Source organism: Accipiter gentilis, chromosome 1, assembly GCF_929443795.1.
Source record: "Accipiter gentilis chromosome 1, bAccGen1.1, whole genome shotgun sequence".
Classification (NCBI taxonomy): domain Eukaryota; kingdom Metazoa; phylum Chordata; class Aves; order Accipitriformes; family Accipitridae; genus Astur; species Astur gentilis.
Window position 1 is genome coordinate 47,621,605 of NC_064880.1, and position 22,252 is coordinate 47,643,856.

The 22,252-nt window shown below is 35.4% G+C and overlaps 2 protein-coding genes across 5 annotated transcripts in view; one reads left to right on the forward strand and one right to left on the reverse strand.

Moving 5' to 3' along the window:
* Positions 1-4,545, forward strand: part of CCNT2 (cyclin T2) — a 28,592-nt gene extending 24,047 nt beyond the window's left edge. For 3 of the 4 annotated variants that reach the window (XM_049826002.1, XM_049826074.1, XM_049826255.1), the window contains one exon: positions 1-97. This exon is cut by the window's left edge and continues 2,485 nt beyond it. Coding sequence is in view for 1 of the 4 variants with exons in the window: in XM_049826161.1 (XP_049682118.1) it covers positions 4,264-4,286 (23 nt within the window). In the remaining 3 variants the exon portion in view is untranslated. Of the gene's footprint in view, positions 98-4,263 lie in introns of those variants that run through there. The other variant, XM_049826161.1, reaches the window with a different exon arrangement.
* Positions 4,546-6,474: 1,929 nt separating this feature from the next.
* On the reverse strand, positions 6,475-22,128 carry MAP3K19 (mitogen-activated protein kinase kinase kinase 19; the record flags this gene model as incomplete). The annotated part of the gene is given in 20 exon segments (XM_049799109.1): positions 6,475-6,541; positions 8,135-8,217; positions 8,219-8,833; positions 9,052-9,204; positions 10,429-10,648; positions 10,650-11,122; positions 11,124-11,593; positions 11,596-11,677; positions 11,679-11,877; positions 11,879-11,945; positions 11,948-12,090; positions 12,092-12,387; positions 12,389-12,892; positions 15,948-16,050; positions 16,875-16,961; positions 17,302-17,370; positions 20,928-20,994; positions 20,997-21,018; positions 21,959-21,998; positions 22,082-22,128. Coding segments are annotated over 20 exon segments (3,807 nt in total), but the record flags the coding sequence as incomplete, so codon positions are not given.
* Positions 22,129-22,252: the final 124 nt, after the last annotated feature.

A 22,252-nucleotide genomic window follows, 5' to 3' on the forward strand; every position in this document is an offset into this window, starting at 1 on the left:
TATTTCTTTTACAGGTGAATGCAGTCTTCACAGTAAATAAGAATAAAACTATTGGTATCCCAACTTTATATTCCAACAATAAAATAGTTATTGATTCTGTGCATTGTACTTGTCATTAGTTATCAAATTGGAAGACACTTGTTCTGTTTTTTCAGCTCTGTGGGGGTTCCAAAAAAAAAAAAAAAAAATCAGTCTCCCAGTTAAACCCCTAGCATCCATTTTATCTGCCTGCAAGTGTCAGTGCGATGGCTTGTGCGCTCTTTCCAAGGTGCTTTGCTCTTCAGAAGAAATGACAGGTGTGAATGTTCTTGTGTTCTCAAAGCCAATACTACAGCTCAGTCACCTGGATAGCAGTGAATTGACTTTCTGGGTTGTTACTCAAAACTATTCATAAGCTATGAAGTACCTCAACATGAACTCAGTATATAGTAGCAACAGCCGGTTTTCAGTGACTTCTTTTAACTTAGAAGTGAACATGATGTGAAGTAAACTTTTGCTAAGCCACCTCATTCCCGTAGTGCTCGTGTAATTCTGTAAGTCTCAGACGTTAAATCTGAAGCTTAGCCCATTCAGTTACGTTACTCGTGTGCTTTAAACGATAAAACTGTTCAATATCTACCCCGTTGGTAGTTGCTGTATTCTGTAACTACAGGTATATCAATTACTATGTAATACTCTGTTTCCAGTAATGCAAACGCTTGTAATTACTTGAATAAGTTTTATTTGAACTATGGATGCTTTTTTTACACTTAAGGAATATTTAATGGTAAACTGATCCCATTTTCTGCTAAATCTAAGCTTAAATCTTGGCCCATGTACAAAATCCAAAGCTGTCTTATCCCTACCAACTTGGTTATTTTTCTACATTTGGAATGTAACTTCTTGTTACATACTTATGCATTGTTGAATATTTTCTATCCTTTTATAGTCTGTTTCCTTTCCATCTCAGTGCTACTCTTGGGTCTGATTTTTAACAAATGTATTCTGCATTATATACTGTTATAAACTATAGCGTGGGCACAGATGAAATAACAGTAAATTGTCTTAATTTTTCTTTGAAGCACTACAATACTTTCTTTTCAAGTCTGTTTAAATAGTTGTGCCATGAAATTCATCTTACACAGCCACTCTGGATAAGCAATATATTGTACTGTAAATATAGCAATTGCTGTCATAACTTGGAGTTAAAATGTCTGGATGGTAACTAGTGCCTGTCTAATATAAATTGGAAAAGAGCATAGGCCTTCATCCTAAGGTGCTGTTTCAAAAGAAATATTTCCTATTTTGATTCCGGGAAATTGTGAAATATCATGGACAAAATGTTGCTATGCTACATTGAGATCCAAATGGTGATTTTTAGTTTCTCTGTAAAGGATATCCATAAAACTCACTGGTTTTGGTTTTCAGTGTAATTGTAAATACGTGAAACTATGTGTCTTTGTGTCTGAAACTAAATTCAATGTGGTGATGGTAGAGGCTGAGGGGGAGAGGGTATGCAACAGGATGTCACTAGTTTTCCCTCACTGAAACCCACTGCAAATTAGTGAATTGTATGAATTGCAGCCTGGCTGAGGTGTTCAAAATGAATGAAAGTTAATGGGATCAGCATCAGCCTCACAAGTGAATGACTGAATAAATGCAATAAAAGGCTAAAAGACAACACTATTACTCTGTTCATCACTTTGATTACAGATTTTTTTTTTGTTACAAATTTGAGTACATGCATTATGTAATTTGTAAAATGATGCTGTAGTAGAGACCTTGCTACAACACTATTAAAAATCTTCCCTTTTTGTGAGATAGGAGGTTTGTAGAATAGTGAGATTCTTTCATATGTCGAATCTTAATCTGTTCCTAATGGTGGGAGTGCTGAAGTAATGTATCTCACTGTGATCTGGTACTTCGGTATTTGCATACAATGGCAGTTCTGTATATTCTTTTGGCTAACTGTAAATATAAATGTTTGATATTAGCATAGTGGAATTTTTGAGGTACAGCCGTTTGTGTGAGATTAGAAAAAACAACTTTATTTCTAAGAACTTGTAAAAAAAAAAAAAATATTTTCAATAAAATTCCCTACCTCACCTCTATTGTGCAGAAATTATCCCATTTTCCTGTTTGATTTTTCTAACTTCATTTCTAAACACAAAGAAGATCCCTTTTTAGTTATTGGCAAAACACTGCTCTGTTTCATCATATCAATCAAATAGTGGAATGCTTGAACGTCTGAAATCTAATTTGTTACCTTTGCTTCCTTTATATTAGGGTGATCAAGTATTTGATATTGATCATATTCTAGAAATTTTATGCCATCTTAAGCTGCTCCCTCACTCCACCCCAGGGTCGAGAGCTTGTACCCTGTAATTTTATTGTATAGTGGCTGGCCATGCTCGATTTTTTTTTTTTTTTTTTTTTTATTATTATTATTATTTTGTTTTTCTTTTAGCAGTGGGGAGTGGGGAGGAAGCGGGGGGAAGGGTTGGCAAGAACATATCAAGGATCTTTGTCAGACCTTAGGGAGAAAGGGTCACAAGCCGTGTTTTGCAGTGGAGGGGACTGAGCAAACACTTTGTTTGCTTTCTTTAATTGGGATGTAAATGCACATTCCCACAATCAGTTCTAAAAATAAATGTCTTAAAAGACTTGGAAGCTTTGCCAGGCTGAACTAGCTCATTAATTCCTCCTTTCTCTGAAATGCTTAACTCCTTATGCCTTTAAAAAAAAACAAAAAACAACAACATAATGCCAGGAGTGTTCTCTGACGTTGCTCCTGGGAATGACTGTTTCTCTGGCTTCTCCTGAGGTGGATATAACAAACCCAAATCAAAATTTTCAGTACTTGGGTTTGATTCCTCTATATTCCTGCACTTATTATGACACCCTTTTTCTTGCCATAGTTCAGACACCACCTGTATAACTCACTTTCTGAAGTACTCTCATGGTACGGGTCCCTGTGGGAAGTGGAAAGTAGGGAAGAAAAGGCACTCTGCTGTGCATACTGGAAGCCCTTCCTCATGAGAACTCTTGTTCTTTTTTACTTAGGTGCAAGAACCAGAGTTTTGATAAGGGAGTTGTAGAAAATGGCATCAGTTCCTACTGAACTTTGTAAAAAAGCACTGGTTTTGAACCCAAATAAAAGACTCTGGGTTTTCTGGGCTCAGTGTCTGCTTCCTTCAGAGGAAAGGTTGATGCACGTATTTTGAGATGCAAATTTTTACATCATCTTGCTGTTTGTAATTTCCAAGACCAGTGTAAAATGGCTGGGTTGGCATGTCTACGAACCCTCCCTTGTCCTGATATTTGAGCAATAGCTCAGAGCTTTAAATATTACTGCATGTAAAAGAAATACTAGGTATCCCCTACAATGATGAAAGGACAGTGTATTTTCAGGTTCTCTAAATTTAAGCTCCAGATCTTGAGGAAACTTGACATCACAGCAAAGCAGTCATACCTACTACTTGGCAGCCTGCATACTTTTTAATGGGTTCTTCACTGTTTTTAGAAATGAAGACTGTACTCTTTTTAAAACAGTAAGGCTTGCCCTGCTCAAACACTGTAATTATTAAGCAAGTGTGACCCTTCTCACAGAGTCACTTCTCATTGAAAATAAAGGGTTTTTTTCAAGAAAGTGCTTAAGGTTTCTCACCCTTTCCCCATATTACATTAGATATCTTATTACAGGTATCTTAATTATCTGGATTTTGATGTGAAAATCTGTGATCTCATCAAGTAAGAAATATGCAAAGTTAGACTTGTTTATAGAATGTTCTACTGGACTGGTCTCAGCTGAGTGACCCAAGGCACCCTAAACCAATGTACTTTTGGTTTCGCTGTGCTGAGCACAGGGCTGGGATGCACTCACATCTCCCCTCTTCTCCAGCATGATTAAACTGAAATACCTTTGCTGCAAATGCTGGCCTTAAACAACCACCTCATTCTCTAAGTCCGGTTACACAAAAGCAAAATTAAAAACTCAGGTTGAAGTTTTACAAATCTTTAAGACGGAGACTAATTTTAGTGTAATGAGCTGGATTAAACATTACATTTAAATTGCAAATAACTAATAACTTTAATATTGGAGAACTCAGACTTTAACAAAAGATGTTAGTTTTGCTTATGACACGTGCATAAGAGGGAGGTTTTGTTAATTCTGATATTTTTTAATTAACTCTATATCCTAGAGCGTGCCCATTCTTTCCCTGCCTTATGACTGTCAGCTCAGTTTCATTTCATGCTAAATAAAAACTCATATTTACCTTGCAGCTTTGTTGAAGACACTACCTTAATCTGAGAAGAATTAATATACATCATGGAATTATGTACATCCCACTTCAGTTCATATGACAGGGCTCCTACCTTTATTCTGCAAAGTACTTTAATGCGAAGATACTGCAACATGATGTTGCCATGGATTTTTGTTATGAGGACCAAACGGTATTCCTCAAAATGGGACTGTTAACTGTTTGAACTTTGAAGATTACTGTGATGTTAGGATTTCTCTTATACTGGCATAATGTTCTGTCATTGTTATGTGACATTATACCTACAGAAACTATTAATAAAGAATTTTGCTATAAGTTCTGATTTCTCTTTGCTTTTATAAAGTTTAGACCAACCCTCTGAAGTCAGGCTACTGGAATAAAATAAAGTTTGAAAGCTATTTAAGTAACTAAAATGTTTAGCGCTCCAGGGAAAGTTAATTTTCATATAAAACTTAGAACTTCCTTCTTTCCCTTTTGTAAAATACCAATTTTCATGTTACTGCTGGCACTGAATTCAGGGTCTTGAATTCTTGAGAGCTCAGCCCTTAACAGTTGTAGGGCTGAGTTTTACTCATCTCTTCCTGGAGCCTAGGTGCTCACAAAGGCATAAACTTCACCGCATTTTGATGTGGTGAAACCAATTTTTAGTTTCTACAGTGTCTCATTCCCCTGAAATTTTAAATTTGAAAAACACTCAAGAAGCAGCCTTATCAGAAAGAGGACAATCTGAATACTAATACATGAATTTTTTTTGTTTTATAAATACATAATAATGTTCTTCAAATTTTATTTCATTTTGTGTGGTTAGTAGTAGCTAGTTTTACTAACTGTAAAAATTATTTTCGCAATGCAGATGGAGACTGTTACATGTCATCTAATTACATAGTGCTCACACAAATGTTTCTCAAAACAAGTTTCAGAATCAAATTTGCTGTTCTATTTCAGATTAAGGACATTGAAAAACAGCAGTAGACTGTCTAGTGATTCAAACAGCATTTTACAGCCTTTGCAAACAAGAAAGGTGATGCTCCTGTGCTTTTGCTGCTCTGTATCAGCAAACAGAAGGACGAGAAATATAACACATCGCTCAGAACACAGAAAATATGCCACTCTACAATGAAAGAGTCAGTTCACTGGGAACTGTATCCATCAGTATCAATATCTGATGGGGCCAGTAAGGAAGACAAAGCCAGACTCTTCAGTGTTAGAAGTGACAGGACAAGAGGCAACAGGCATAACTTGACATACCAGACAGTCTGTTCAGACATAAAACCATTTCTACCATGAGGGTAGTTGAGGACTGGAACATGTTGGCTAGAAAGGCGGTGGAGTCTCCATCCTTGGCAATACTTAAAGCCAATGGCACAAGGGCCTGAGCATCCTGCTTCAGTCAACCCTGCTCTGAGCAGTAGGATTGGTCTAGAGGCCCCTTCCAACCTCAACCATTCTGTGACCTGAATCTGTCCATAAAATGCACTAGTTTGTTGAGAAAAGACAGTCACAAAGTTTAGATTCAGAATTCTAGCCAGACTAGGAAATGATCTCAATGTAAGCTTAATAAAGATGCTCCTGTGTACACCTGGTATCTCTTGTCATTATCACTACAGTATCTCAAAGTGATACAGTACCTCAGTAACAAAGGACTGATAAGAATATACGAGAACTAGGGTTGGGGTTTTTTTCCACCAGCTAAAAATTAAAGGGCCCATCTAGCTAAATAAAAGCTTCAGCGCATTTTATGCTAGTATAGTTATATGATTTAGGATTCCTATGAGATCATCACAGACACACTTAATGACTCATCTACAAGTTTGAGTAGAGCTTCCTGCAGAGCTTTCGGCATCTGCAATGCTTTCTGCCAAGAGCATATGTTCCATAGGTTTTTACAGACAAACTGGCATTTCAACTTACCTTGTCTGTCACATACTGGTGATGGTGATGTGTGTGTGGGGGGGTTGTCTTAAAGTCTCTCCAAATACAACAAAAAACATGGCCCTGTGTTCACAGTGAAGGAATGCTCACTCCAATGAGCACAGACATTGCAAAAAATGTTACTTTAATCATACTGCTGTCTAATAATAGACTCCTTGTACACAATTGCTCTCTAGTATTCTGCTGTCACTTTTAACTCCAGTTCCTTGTGATCTTTTTCACAAATAGAAATTTTTTTATATGGAAAGTATATACTCATTTGGCAAGAGTTTTGAAAAATTCACTGTCTTCCTTTCACAAAGGGATGGTCCGGCAACTGCAGAACGGAAGGGCATTGGTGTTGATCTCTGCATTGAGGGCTTGAAAAATCAGTACATAAAATGAATATGCATGCCTGTGATATAATTGTTTGTAAAATCTAAATGCAAACTTAGCCTTTTTTTTTTTTTCCTCATTTCTCCAGTCATTACTCATTTTTAGGTTTTTTTTTATAAAGCTAGTAGAAAGGAAGGCAGGATTTATGGGAAAGACTGATGGAATTTATGAATTATAAAACTGAAATATTTTATTATTACAGAAATCATTCTTTGTCCCTCTAAATTCCTTGCAAAACTTTGAGTTATTCTGCTAATGTGGCTGTTTCAGGTACACAAAAAATATATTTAAGGAGGGTGACAATTATTTGTTTGATCCTGTGTCAGTCAGGCTGTTCTGTCGTCTCCAATCAAAGTCATGCACGTTAAGGAGCCCATATAGAATTACAGTACGGTAATTACAATATTGCCTTGCTAGAGCCAAGGGCTTTGGGCTTTTTCAACCCTCCTTTTGGAGAAAAAAAATAGGGGAAGGAGTAAAGGACACTGATTTCTTAAGTAATAAACTAATGGGGAAAATGGGATGAGGGAGGCATTTATATTTAGGACATGGTGAGACCATAGACTAGAACATTGAAACCACAGGTGCATCCTGACTTTTGTAAAGTTAAATACTTTATTTGAAAAGGCAAATGCTTTATATCTGTATGTTTCCTTCTACTTAACAATTCCTTCTACCTTTTAAACACTGTTCTCTCTGAATCAAAGTATATATGATGTCACTATATAAAGTCCATAATTTTTCTGGTTGTTGTTATATAGCCCACAGGAATCGTAACCACACCATAACAATTCTAATCCAGGGATTAGAAAATAAGGTTTCCTGCCTCCAAGATGACTGCCATACCCACTAAATAACATGCCTCTCTCTAGTGCTCAAATCTGGTCTTTTGAGATATGTAGAAGGCTGCTATTAATTTTATAAAGACTACCCATAGAGGTCAGGAACTTAGCTCTTGAATTGATAGTCATTTAAAAATCCAGGACAAAGCTGATATTTAAAACAAAACAAACACCACAAAAATAATTCTTATAATGGATGAATGCTAGTGGTTTGTGGTTGTTTTTTTTATAGAGAGAACTTTATGTTTCAAATAAGTATGTATTTCCTGGACTGGCAGTGATAATAGATTTTTCTACTGCAGAAGATAAGAATTAAATGAAAGCTCTTTCATTTAGAATACTGTCCTCAAAACAACTTGCCTGACATAGGCCAGACTCAGCCAGTGTGATATTGGAACAGCAAGGCACACATCAAAGAAATTTATCAAACATTTTGTCTAAAACTCAATAGTGCCGTGTTTCTGCATGAAAATTACAGGGAAAGTAAATGATGAGTATAAGTGTACAAAAAGAGAATTTGTGAGGGCGTTTTATACCATTATAGAGAGTAAAGCTCTTTTATGTATACTACTGTTTAAAGGCTTTCCTGAAATGTTGAAAAACCTATGCATTTACAATACAGTCATATGTCCCATAGATGAGGTAACCTAAGCTCCCATCAACAATCTCTACGATACAAACTATCTGCGTTTTCCTTTAATTTTCAATTAAAAATCTACATACCTGGTTAAGCATGCATGCACAAAATCCACTGCAGTGCTGGAGAATCAATCAGGTAGGGAAGGCATCCATCCTCCGTGGGCCCCCAATATAGAACATGGCTGCTATCCTATCCATGGAAGCCAGCAGCAGTTTTCCTGTTGCCATCTCAAATAGGGTGCAGTCAACACTCCAGGTGTCTGATTTTCTTCCGTATCCAGATTCATTTATAACTTCTGGTGCCATCCAGTATGGAGTCGCATGCACAGAATTCAGCATCTCGCTCTGTGTGCCACAGAGGCTTACCCAAGCTAAACGCCTGGCACAGCCAAAGTCAGTTAGCTTTACTGTATCATTTGGCATGAGCATTACATTATTGCCTTTGATATCCCTATGTCCCACACAATTGTCATTTAAATATGCAACCCCTTGTAGAATTTGTTTTGTATATTTACAAAGGACAATTTCCGGCAAAGGACGAAAACAATTAATAATACTAGAAATTGAGCCACCAGGAACAAACTCCATGAAAATGCTTAAAGTGATGTCTTCTAGACAAGTTCCTAAATAAGTTACAATACTGATGTGCTTCAATGTCTTCAAAAGATCAACTTCCTCATGAAACTTTTGATACTCCTTTTCTGTAGTGAGTTGATCTGACATAGCCAAAACAACCTGTTTTACAGCTATTGATTGCCCCTGGCCCGTCAGACCACAGTATACCTACAATGCAACTAGCATTTATTAAAAAGTGAAACATGAAATAAAACTGAGTATTTACTTATTTAAAACAGTATCTTTGTGTTTGTCATGTTTCATGTCTCACTGTATAATCCAAAATATTTAAGTTATTTGTTGAATAGGACAACAGCTAGTTATAAGCTAAGATGTAGCTCAAAGACGACCAGCACATCCCTTAACTTATACAGATATTAACTTACTGTGCCATAGGCTCCCTTTCCAAGGACTTCACCTCTTGTCCACATGATGGGATCTTTGTTAGCTGAGCTGCTTCCTGGTAATTCAGTAGATTCCTCAAAGTTTAGCAGTTCATTTTCTTCATTTGATGCCAAAAAGGCTCTACTGTAACTCTGCTTAAAAGGTGATGGTCAGTGTGGGGAGAAAGCAGGGAGGAAAATAAAGGCTTCATATTATCCTTACATTTTTTATAAGGAGTATTTTTTACCTGGCATGACTCTTCTCGATAGATTTATATATATATATATATATGTATGTATGTACTTATTGGCCAGTTCATCGATACAATTGCTATACTAAGTAAAACAACGTAAATATTTTCAAGTAGATATCACAACAGTGCATAACCAGAAGATTGTAGCATGACATCTTTTTCCATTGACAGGAAGATAGACAGAAGGAACACTTAAAAGAGCAGCATAGACATCTGCTTATTACTTTTTTTTTTTGTCATGTAGGTACAGTTTGCTAAGCTGAGGGGTGAATAGGACTATCGCCTTACTCTAGGTAACATATGCAACCCAAGTCTGATGAAAACAATTTGGACATGACTTCACAGGAAGAAAAGACTGCTTTAGAAAGATGGTAATAATTACTCCATCCAGCCATGGGTCTCCCTAGGAGAAGTGAGAATGGAGGTATAATTGGCACCTGTACCTGCAGAAGCATAAGGAAGTGCATCAACATGTGGTGAAAGAAATTTCCTTATAAATTTGTAATTTAAATAGACAAAAAGCTAACAGGGTCAAGGAGAAGCAGTACTAGTAGATAAGCACCTTAGTAAGTAAAGGTTCTTAACTGACTTGGGGACCAGAATCTAAGACTTCTGAGTTGAAGTTTTGATTAAACATTAATTAAACAGCCTTAAATCTGTCTGATAAGCCAGTACTTGTAGTGCATACCTAGAAAAGTATCTGGTTGCACTCAGAGATTCAAAGAAATTGCCCTTTTGGATATAAAAGAATCATTTGTAGTGTCTTTTCATATTCCTTAGGTGTCAAGATCTCAAGAGCTTTTTGCCTTGCCCCAGCACCTTTTTATACATACTATTCAGTTAAAATAGCTTCTCCTTTTTATTCACTACAATTTCTCAATTTATCTTCACCCATCATATAAGCCTTGAGAACTATTCTTGTCATGCCTTCATACTATCTGGCCTGTGTCCTTACATGCAGCCTCTAACATGGGTATCCTCAACTGAGCACTGGAAGAATCAGTGGGCAGCTGGCCCAAGGAAAAGAGACTTGATCATTAATGAGCACATATTTCCTATCTTTCATCCAAACTTGTGTTGAAGCATGACTCAAAGGAACTAGCAAGTTACAAGAAATTACTTTTACCTTCTCTAGAGCACTATTTACTATTGCTCCATCTCCATTCATCATATTTTCTTCTTCTTTAGTATGTGTATTTTGCATTTTAAAACTTGTATTTTTTGTTCCTGAAGAGTTGATGTCTTTTTCTTCAAGCGTTAGCAATTCTTCGGCCAGACAACAAAGCAACTCATCAGTCACATCCTTATTATCTGCCTAGGACAAAATGTTCTGACTTGTCTGGAAAAGGGCTGTTAACATTTTTTTTTGTCTGAATCACTAAAGGCTGAGTCAATTCATTTGCCAAAACACTGTTTTGAAGCATGGATGCCCAACTGTGAATTTTTTTTTTTTTTGTAGGGGATTGACACTCCAGTCTATCTGAAAAGGGCAATGCTTCACCTTTATTTGTAGACTTGAAGGAGGCCTGGTCTGACTCCAGGCCTTTGCAGCCATCCATATCCACCCTGCACTGGGGTACGCAAATGTTCTGGTCTGTTGTTAGTAGACTGCTACTTAAAGCAACACATGCTCTATAGTCTTCATCACTGAACTGCAGAAGATTCTGGCTACAGGTAGCAGCTCTCTGATGGTTGGATATATACTGACTGTCTAAAGACTGCTTCAAAGAAAACTCTTTAATAGTTGATAAATTTGAATTTGAAAAAAAAATATTTTGCTTAGTTGATTGTGAAAGCTCTTTTAAAAAGCTAAGCTGATTGATGATCTGTGTCTTCAGGAAAGAACGTCAAGCTCCTTGAAGTGTTTATTTGAAAATCTGAATCAGAACTTATTACATTATCTTGCTATGTGTTGCTGTCACTCAACTCAGTACTTGTGTCCTTTGTAATTAAACCTTTGTGCTTTTGTTTAGTGCCAGGTATGGTCATCTTTGGCTTACAATACGTTCTCTTTTGAGTATTTCTTACTTGGCTGCTCTGTCTCCCTATAATGCAGGTAGGTCTGCAGGTGCTAGTAGTGTATCTCCCAGATGGAGCAGAACAAACATTTCTATAAAATCTGTTCTCATGTTGATCAAGCTCGCACATGTGGGAATAGACAGGAGTTCCAAACATTTCATAAATGCCTGGGCCTTTGTCATTTGCACTTATTTTCTTGAACATGTCACTGTATTTCAGATCTACAAAATCTGAAGCAGACTGTGCATGTGCTAGAGAAAGTAGAGTAACAGCTTTAAGATAACTGAATTTTTGCAACTACAAGAGAAACTTTGCTTTTTAAGTTTCTGAGCACTCTGAGCAAAATGATCTTTGTCTCCTGGAGGGTTGGGGGTTTTTTTGATACTTCAGAGAAGTCTCTGATTCCACATGTGACAGTTCCAAAGACAGAAAAATCTGACTCTCGGCATTACATTTTGTGGAAATCTCATCAGAAAAAATTAAGTCTTCAGATATCTTTATCTTGCTACTAATTTTAGATTTTCATTAATATTTATTTCTACCCATCTTTATTTTTGTCATTTTCTTTACAAGCAAGAATGTTGAAGCTCTGACTAACATCAGGAGGCAGGCTACAAATGACACTTTTTTTGTGGCAGGTTGTTCAGCAATGTGTGGTTCCCTAGCCGGTTCTTGTTCAGAGAATGTAACATGAACAACAGTTACAAGCTCACTGTGGTCTTCTGAAGTTGCTTCTGACATTGCTTCTTTTTCCATTTCAAATTCAGAAACAAACATTATTTACTGTCTGTTTTTCAGAAGGATCATGCACTTCTACTCTGGGAATTACTGCAGCTACAGAATTATCTTATAAAGCACGGCAGGCTTCTATCACTTCATTTTTACAGGAAGAATCTACATAATGATTGTCAAGTACAAAGTTTGCACTCTCAGCATCTTCATATGGTCTATAATCCAGTATCATCTCTGTAGCATTTCCTTCTTCTAGACCAGTTCTACAGCAATTATCTGTTCTTCTTTCCTTATTGCCAGCTCTCGAGGCATCTCTGTTGCGTGACATTGTTAAGTGTTGTCTGAGCTGTAAATATTCCGCAGTTTATCAGAGCATTACTTGAGCTCAAGTAGGGATGACTATCATCATAGAAACTGGCTTGGGTCGTAAGATCTACATTCTTACAAGCCACTGAAAACTGGTACTTCATCTGGTCATTCATTTCAGTATCGGTAGCTACATCAGCTTCCCTGCATTTTAAATTGCTTTGAATTTCTTCTTTCTTACTGCTAGGATACTTACAATAGTTACTCATGCTGAAATAGTACAGGTTTTTCACTGCAATGAACCTATCAGAAATAGTAGCCACAATCAGGTCTGATGACTTTTCAGTGTGCCTTTTTAATAGATTGTCTAACTGATACTGATAAAGCTTAGTAACTGGTTTTATACGCTGAGGAATAGAGTTCATAATATTCAAAATATTTCTTATGTTGGTGCTTTCATTGACAATATTATCCTCTAGAGAAGCAAGATGAATTGTTCTTACAGGGTGAAATGTCACTGGTGGCAAACAAAACTGTAATTTCCATAAAAACCATTAATAATGTGCTACCCAATAGATACAGGTAAAATCTAATCACTAAGAACCAAGTAGACTAAGGAAAAAAAAATCAGAAAAGGACTATTCTTTTATATATTCCCATATTTAACCTAATATGAAGTATAATATCAAAACTCTGAGGAAATACATGAATTTTCTCACATCCATACATGAATTTTCTCACATCCAGAATTATTTAGGATGAGTTGCGCCAGGGGAGATTTAGATTGGATATTAGAAAAAATGTCTTTACTGAAAGGCTTTCCAGGTATTGGAACAGGCTGCCCAGGGAAGTGGTGGTGTCACCATCCCTGGAGGTGTTCAAAAAAATGCGTAGACATGGCACTTCAGGACATGGTTTAGGGGGCATGGTGGTGTTGGGTTGATGGTTGGACTCTGTGACCTTAAAGGTCTTTTCCAACCTAAATGATTCTATGATTCTATGATTTCTAAGTACTTCATATTACAGAAAGTGGGATCCTTTGCTATAAGGCACAAGTCATTCTCCATGATTTAAAAATAATAAGCTTTGTACACACATAGAAATCATCTTGTCAGTTATTAACTATGTCTTGTGCCACATAGCATGTTTGCTACAGGAATTCGAAGGCTGGTCAGTGGCTACATATGCCAAAGTTTCTTTCTTGCTGTGTGCTCTCACTGAATGAGAGTGCCACTCATGCTGATATTTAAACTCTTTTTATGTAACCCTCTAAAATGTGCTCACACCAATAATTATATTCCCAATGGAATTAGATCCAACGTAAGCAGTTTTTAAAAAGCAAAAGATAGACTATTATAACAGAATGCTATTTTATCCATGGAGAAAACTATTCTTACAAATTATTTATAGGTTTTAAAAGACATTATTATAAATCTAAACTATAAATCTAGATTTTCCATATCTTTGGTGCAGTCTTACAAAATTCCATAAACTGTGTTATACAGCCACAGATTCAGCTCACAGAGTTTTAAGTACATCAAAAGATAGCACACTCTGCCCTTCACTTTCAGGGAAGTTAAATGGATAGCTACCCAAAGGCCATTTTTATATGGTAGCTAACACAGAAGTCTGTTGTCTGGGGGGTGTATTTTATTTTACTCCCTTCTTCCCTCTCTTCCCATCCCATTAGTTGAAAGGTACCATTTATCTTTGAAAGAGTAGAGATCTGAGAATTTGAGTACTTTGTTGTGACTATTCAGATGAACAGTGAGAATAACTTTCTGAAAATAATATTTCTGTTCTTTATTTTATAGGAAATGGAAAAAAAATAGGCATGAATGTACTGTATATTTTTATGCAAATGAATGCAACAGAAATAATCACACAGTCATATGCTCCAAGTACTCATTTGCATGTCTATATTCAACATCAGTTTGCAATCTGCAGGAAATTTTTGTTTGCATTCCAAGGGCAAACTGAGGTTTGAATGTGCCAGGAAAAGCAATGCATGCTGGTTTGAAATTTACAGTTCTGAAGGCCTTGTCTAGTCTGCATGGCATTAATACGAATGCTTAGTTTATTCCAAATGATATGTCTCTAGAAATCATCAGAGCCTAAGACATGAAATAAAGCTGTATTAAATCACACTGGGGTCAGCTAAATTATTTTTCTTAAACATTTCCCTCCATTTGAAATGTTTTTTCCATAGCCCTTTTTATGATCTTCTGTCAGAACTCTGCTATTACTCCTATAGTTTTCTTTACTTTTTTTCCTGTGAATACTGTTGTATTCGGTAGTGGGTTCACTTAAGTATACAGCTGATTCAATGAGTCAAGTCCTTTGTACAAAGGGCGATTACTTAATATCCATGAAGACCAAATTCTCTTTTTTCTAAATACAGTATATTTGATCTTTTGTAACTTTTAAGGCTCATGTGGTATAAAGCACTGATACATGTAAAATTACTAGTTTCTTTGTAGGTACAAAAGTTTTGTCAGGAATCCTATCTACACTTATCACAAAATTCCGTGTCAGATATGTTTAATCCTAAAACCTTGTTTTTTATTTGCTAACACAACAAATTTCAGCCATCATCTAATATCCAGACAGTTCTTCAATTCGGCTTCAATTTTAAATTACCACTCAATACAAGAAAATTGTTTGGTTTTTTTAAATTTGACAAAACTAGATATCTAATACATTTAACATATAGGATGCACATACTTTAAATTAACTTACATACTTCTATTTTAAAAGGTTTTATACCTTTTTGAACTTCCAGCCCTTTACTCCCCAAAATCCCTGATGTAACATTACTGACAAATTGTTGATATACATCTGAAGATTTGCTGACACATGTATATATATTAAAAATGTATGTAAAAATACGTAATGTTCATCCAAAAACCTGAAGACTAAGCAGAGAAAACTACCTACACTTCTTCTGTATTTCTATTTTTAAGGTTTTGAAAGCATATAATACTTTTAACGGTGTTCAGTTTTATAATACCATCTTACCTCAGATCTCGTTCCATGTTTTTAGCATTATTGTATTTAACCCTTAAAAATCAAAACAGATGAAATGTTACATTTATATTCTTAAACAGACTACAATTTTCATTTATAAATTAATTTCAAACTGTAGGGTTCTGGGGACAAAGAATCTGTCTGATGTGTGGTTGCAGGACTGTGCTATAAATCTGCTAGACAGAAGAAAGTTGTAAGTTGAAATTTAAATGTGATACTTAACTTTACAATTCAAATTTCTACAGAAAACTATAAAATATGATAATTTAAAAATACTTTGACTCTAATAATTTAAGCAAATATTTCTCCTCAATTTTAGATGTTTGCTAACTGCAAAATGTGGCTAATTAATATTGCCAGTATGAGGAAAAAGTGAAAGAGATGCCATCATGGCCCCACTCCAGCTACAGAGAATTACACTTTACATTTTGTGGGCTCAGTTTCATTATACAGAGTAACAGGAATGGTGAAGTCTGTCATTGTTTCTCTTTATCTCCTTCATCCTGCAAATACACACACACACATATAATTAAAGAAGAAGATCACATGGCTGAAGACTACTTTACGTGAAGTGTGATGTTTCATCTGTAAGGCTAACTGATTTTTCCTTGGAAACCATGCCACTTGTTGATCTGGCCACAGTCTGGATGTTGGTGCTATTTGGCTAAAAGGCAAAAACAAAAAACCAAGATACAGTGTGAAAATAAGTGGAAGGAGCCTACTCAGTTCAAATAATCATATGACTGAAGAATAACGTGAACAAGAAGTTTGTAAGATCCAAGAGTACCAAAGTATGTTTTCTTTCTTCCCCCATCTGGGAAGTTGTGGCTCTCCCTGGAAGCATCTGATTGCAATGCCAGAGATTGACTACAAGTGAGAATGAATGACAAACAATGTAAACCAAGCAACAGTAGGAATGGAAAAACATATTGCCCACCTTCCCCTTCTTGACAAAAACTGATTGCTTCCAGTATGTATTTTTTATGAATCATCAGAAAAAGGGTGTCAGAAGAATTCTGAAGACCAGATGTGCTTTTGTTATTTATAAAATATGCTATGGTCTGCCTGAAAGAATAGAGGCTGTGTGGACAAGCCTCAGATTTCTGCCACCTCGTTTCTGCAGAATGAAAAATCCAAATACAGAAAAAGATAAAAACTGTGACTGAAAAGAGGTACAAAAACATAGTCTAAAATAATCTTAAAGCTGTATGCAAGACAATTGTCTGGTTTTAGTAGGCCAAATGCTGTTGTAAAACCATATACCATATGGTTTTTGCATATTGTACCAAATAATTTGTTCATCTAGTGCAATATCCTGCCTCCAGCAATGGCTGATAATTGACATTGGGAAGACAGAAACACTACACAACATATATAGCTGTATATAAAGTCTGGCACTAAGCAAATCTTTCCTTACTCACAGACTACTACCTGCTTTTTCTCCATTTTTGCATACCCGACGGCAAATTATATATTAATATTACTTACCTGCTTTTTCCTAGAGCTTTGTATGACTGATGCATTTCTTTCATTATCTTATCTGCATTCTGAAGAGCAACAACACTTCCACAATGTGCAACAATACATTTGTATTTGCATAAAAGCAGTATAATTCACTGACCAGCAATACAATGCAAATGCAGTTATTTTTGGACACTAAAATATTATTATAAAGAAATACAGGAAGTAACTATCAGAAAAAAAGAGCATGTTTCATTTGACTAACATACCTATACCAACTTCCTGTTATAATTTTTGGAAATGTGAATGCATAAATCTAAATTTGAGTTTGATCTCAGATTTTTTTGTGGTTGCTTGGTTTTGCCAAGTAGCCAGATTTCAAGTTAACATTGTTCTTTTTCTTCTTCAGATCCCACATTACACTTTATATGTATAAATTTTGGTTAGACTACGTTCTTTGCTTCTCCTCTTATTTTGTTGGTTGTCAGACATACTGTCCTTAGATATATTAAGGTCCAGAAATGTGAAAAAATGTTTTGTCAATTGATTTCCAATTCACATGTACAAAGTAGTACTTCATATTTCATTACTTCAGAGCCATAAGTAAGACAAAAGCAACATTTTAAAAGTACTAGAAATTATTTAAAATGTTATAATTTAACATCCAATGCCCTGTCCTGTGAATACACAGAACCAAAGAGTCCAGACACAGTTTTTATTGCTAAAAAACTCAACATATGCTATTTTGGATAAGACATGAAAGCTGTCAGTATTATTTTGCTGATATCATCCTCACTGTTGGACTACAAAGTCAACATTTTACATTTGGGAGATAATTGAATTTTTAACATATTACTGAGAAACCAAATCTGAATTAAGTGTGTATCTTTCTCTACTTGGTCAAAACTATCTCTCAGCAAAAAAGGTTTGACATCCAAAACTTTCTGAGCACAGAATAGCTTGTACACTGGAGCCTCAAAAAATCTCTTTGATAGCTTATTCCAAGGAAACATGAATTCAACTGGAATCTTTCTACAAATTTCAGAGAAGTATGTAATTTACTTTGTTAATAACTTTTAAGCATCTTGAGAAGTAATTGTCCCATAATACAGTCTAAATTTAAACATATGTTCAAAATTTAGCTGGGCATTTTCCTCTACAAAGCCAGTGTGTCCAGGCTGATTTGACTGAAAACATTAACAAAAATCACTCTGAGATCAACAAGGGATAAATTTCAAACTTTATCCCAGACCTAGTATAAATTCATAAATACATGAATGGCAATGTATTATCTCTGAAAATTTACAAAGGTAAAGTTTTGAGGTGTTTAAAAATTGAACACATTATAAAAAATAACTGGCCATTATGTTGCTGACTCTTTTGTTGCCATTGAATTTCTGTTACCTGTGCCAGGCATCTGACTGAACTTGATATAACCAAGAGTCACCAGCAGAGACAGAGCTAGCCTGCTTACTTATTAGTAGTAAACTTCTGTTTCTCACTGAAAACTATTGCATTGTCAGAAACAGTATCCTAACTATGAGTGTACCTTTCTGTGTGTATCTTAGTACCTCTGTATGTTTAGAAAAATATATTATTAAAATTGTACTACATTTATAAAACCAAAACACCTTAAAACTTACATAAAATTAGTATTACAAACATTTGATATTTTAACTCCTGGTTGTTGAGAGATGTAACAATAGCTCAAGGAAATGAGTTACAGAGCTATCCATGTACCATCTGTAGTCTGGCACGATTAACTGCTGGCCTTCTATGAAGATATATGAGCTTTCTACACCTACGTGAGAGGCTTAAAAGAGAATTCCTTCAGGATTCCCAAATAATGCATCAATATATTTAGCTATCAGTTTTCAAACCTTGAACCCTTCCATATAGAGATTAACTCATCCATAAATAATTGCTTGAATATTCAAAGTTACGCTTTTACAGTATTTCTAAATTCAGATAGAAACAGAAGTAACAATAATGTTGATTGTGAGTACTTGTGCCTTGTATTTTCAGTTTAACTTAATAGGATTTTTGAGGAGATATCTACAAGCCCACAATAGCAAAGTCAAACAATAAACATTTGAAAAAGGTGATCTCAGGAAATTAAAACAGCAAGTATTTTCTCTCTTTGTACATTTATTTTCTACACCTTATGTTAACAATTGTATGCAGAAGTAACAGTAGACAGCTAGGTGCTTGTCCAAACTGACAGTCAAAGTCATAGTCTACAAAGCAGGTTGTATGAAAGTAGTTTAGTTGCAACTGTAGTGGAATACTACAGTTCCTGCAGAAAAGAAAATGCTTGGGGTTAGTGCTGACTTCAGTGGGACCAAGATTTCTCAACAGTTTAGATCGTAAAGCATATACTTGTGAAGCAGAACATCTAGATTCTTTTCTCACACCTAGCATGGATGCTTGGATCATCTTAGAAAGCTATCTAAGCTCTATAAATATTTTTTAACATAGAAAGAAAACATGCTAATTATCTAAATGTGTAAAGTTTTCAGTATATTAATTCAGTGGGTCATATTTATTTTTGAGATTGTTTCCAGAAATAAAACACAGTATGTATTTTGAATTAATTATACTGTTCATTTAAAACTTTCTCTCTACTGTATCTGTATCTGTATTCTTAACTGTAGCTGATCTAAATGGCATTTCTTTCTGAAGAAATGGGTAATTTTTGGTAAAAGAAAAAAGCTGACAGTTGCTGAAAAACACTGAAAAGATCAAAATAGATTAACCCCCTTCCCAGATTTTTAATTGAAAATGCCACCATTGTGATTTTAGGTTTTAAGGCTGTTCCATATGACTCTTACCCCCTATGCTGTATCATCTCTAAGGCATTACTAAATTCCCACAGTGGGAACAAGCTGTCCCCAAACATTGTTTTTTTCAGACAAAGATGCTTTTATTAGGGTTTACCCTTAATTAGAAGATTGTAATGAACCTTTCCCACAACTAATCAGCAACAGCTGTAGGAAAGGAGCTAGCTGTCAGCCTCCTGGTTAATATAGCTGTGTGTGGGCAATATTGATCCTGTTTACAGTTGACACTATTCCTGAATATGGTAAGTGTACTGTGAGCTGTTTCACGATTATGAAAATATCAAACCTCTTTTCTATGATTAAACTCAAAGATTAACAATATCACAAGGTGATAGTAGCGTAAACAACACAGAACAATCACAAATTGCAGACTCTTAAAGAAGAAACATGAGAGGGTGAAGTCAAAGGATTTGAAGATTTGAAATTCTAAGCAACTAATTCTTAAAATGAAATTAATCTCAATTAATAGTTTGATGGATTGGGGAATCATGAATATTGGTTAATATCTGTATTAAAATGTTTCCCAGTGTCTTTATTATTTAATAAATAACGTAATGGTTTTAAAAAATAAACCATGAAATACATAAGATATTGTACGTAAAATAACTAAGAGAGATATCTTATGTGTATGAATGTACCTGAATGAATATGAATATACATTTAAACATACATGAATAGCAGTGTCAAATTCTTACATTGGGTAACTCTGGGTGTTAGAGAGGAATATTATGAAGTCCATAGTGGAAAATTATGTAATAATATGCCTATAAGACTTTTTTTCCTACTAGCTAATCAAGAAGTATGTAATATGACAATTTATATCTTTTACATAGGTATGTTCCCATTAATATTATTGAATGGGCTCTAACTTTTTACACAGCATGAATGTCTTACTCCTTTCTGGCTTATGTGAAATGTTGTGTTGTACTGACATAATTGATATAATGTGGCAGTGGGTTCTCCTATTTAACTGTGTAAGAAATATATGTTATGTTTATTTAAAACAATTCTTTCACAAAAATGTTTCCATTCTCTTGCCTTTAATTTGCTGCGATACATTCTCCCCTCACACAAAAATATTGCATAACCACCACATACATACTACCAAATTAAGCGGGTTTAGAACTTAATTCGTATGGTAGGCTAAAAGAAAGGTCTGGTTTTTAGAAAATTATGTTTATGTTCATTAAATCCATAGATAGGTAGAACTATGAAAAATAGGGCACCTAGTGGCTCTTATGTTGATGGCTTCTTTATAAAACTTTATTTTCTCTCTGCTCTTTTACTCACATGCATATTTTTACTCCGTTGCTTGTCTTTTCATCACTCAGCTGAATAAAATACTCTGGTTTATACATCTTCCACACCTAGTAGTACATAACATTTTCAACATTCATTATAAATTTTATTACAAGTTATTCCTAACAGCAATCTTGGGTACTACTCTCACAAAGTTTTTTCTTAATTTAACCCTGGCAATGTTTTTTCTTAATTTATTCATAAATACCTATTTTTTTCCTTTGCAGCTGAGCTCAGGGCTCTCAGTAGTACTACTCATGTACAGGGAAAAACCACCTAATCTCAAAGTACTACCAACAGTAAGATGCATGCAACAGATGGAAAGTAACAATCAACTTAGCTGTCTGTCCCTAAGGAATTGTTCCATTTCAAAGTCACTACAGAGTTGAGTGGAAATGAAGTGCCTATGTGGCTTTTGTTGGACTCGGCAGCATTTTGTCACTCAATATTGCTAGTCAGGAAAATAATTAGGTTTTTGTTACTGATTCTATCAGCAAAAAATATAATTACTTGGAAGCATGCAGTAGCCTTCTCAAGAGACACATACATTTATCGTACATGAAATTAATTTTTATAACAATTTTATATAACACTTTTTACTGAGGAATGTGCTTTAATTTATAACTATGTAACAGCCAGACATCAGACAGTACTGTCGTTTACAGAAGAGGAAACAGATAGAGGAAAACTGAATGACCAATAGCTACCTTTGAATGACCTATAGCTGATGACCAAGGTCATCCAATGAACCGTGCAAAAGTAGCTATAGAAGTCAGCATTCTTGATTTCTCATTCTTATGCTAAACACCAGATAATCCATTAAAATGTTTATCCCATTATATAGTCTGTTAAGAGTCATATTAGATGGTGAACTTCTCCAAATTTTTTTTTTTTTTTTTTTTTGGATACACAAAACCCCCTTCAAAATAATAACTGAAAAGGTTCTATAGAAAGGCATAAACAACATCTTACCTGGTGCTTCAGTAGCAAAGTGTGAAAGAAGCACAGCAACCCAAGGAGAAGTTAAAGAGCATTTTTAGCTCGCTGCTGTCTTCCTTTGCTGGACAGCAAGGAATTCAAACAGTAATTACATATACTTTGATTTTATTTTCGGCATGTTTTTCTGACTGTGGAGCACGTAGTACTTATTACTGAGGCAGGCTCTCCCGCAGGCAAATCCTCCAGGCAGCTCCTGCTACACGAGGCTGTTGAGTTTACACCACGTTGCCGAGGCAACTCCAACCCCCCCGAGGGCATTCTGCTTGG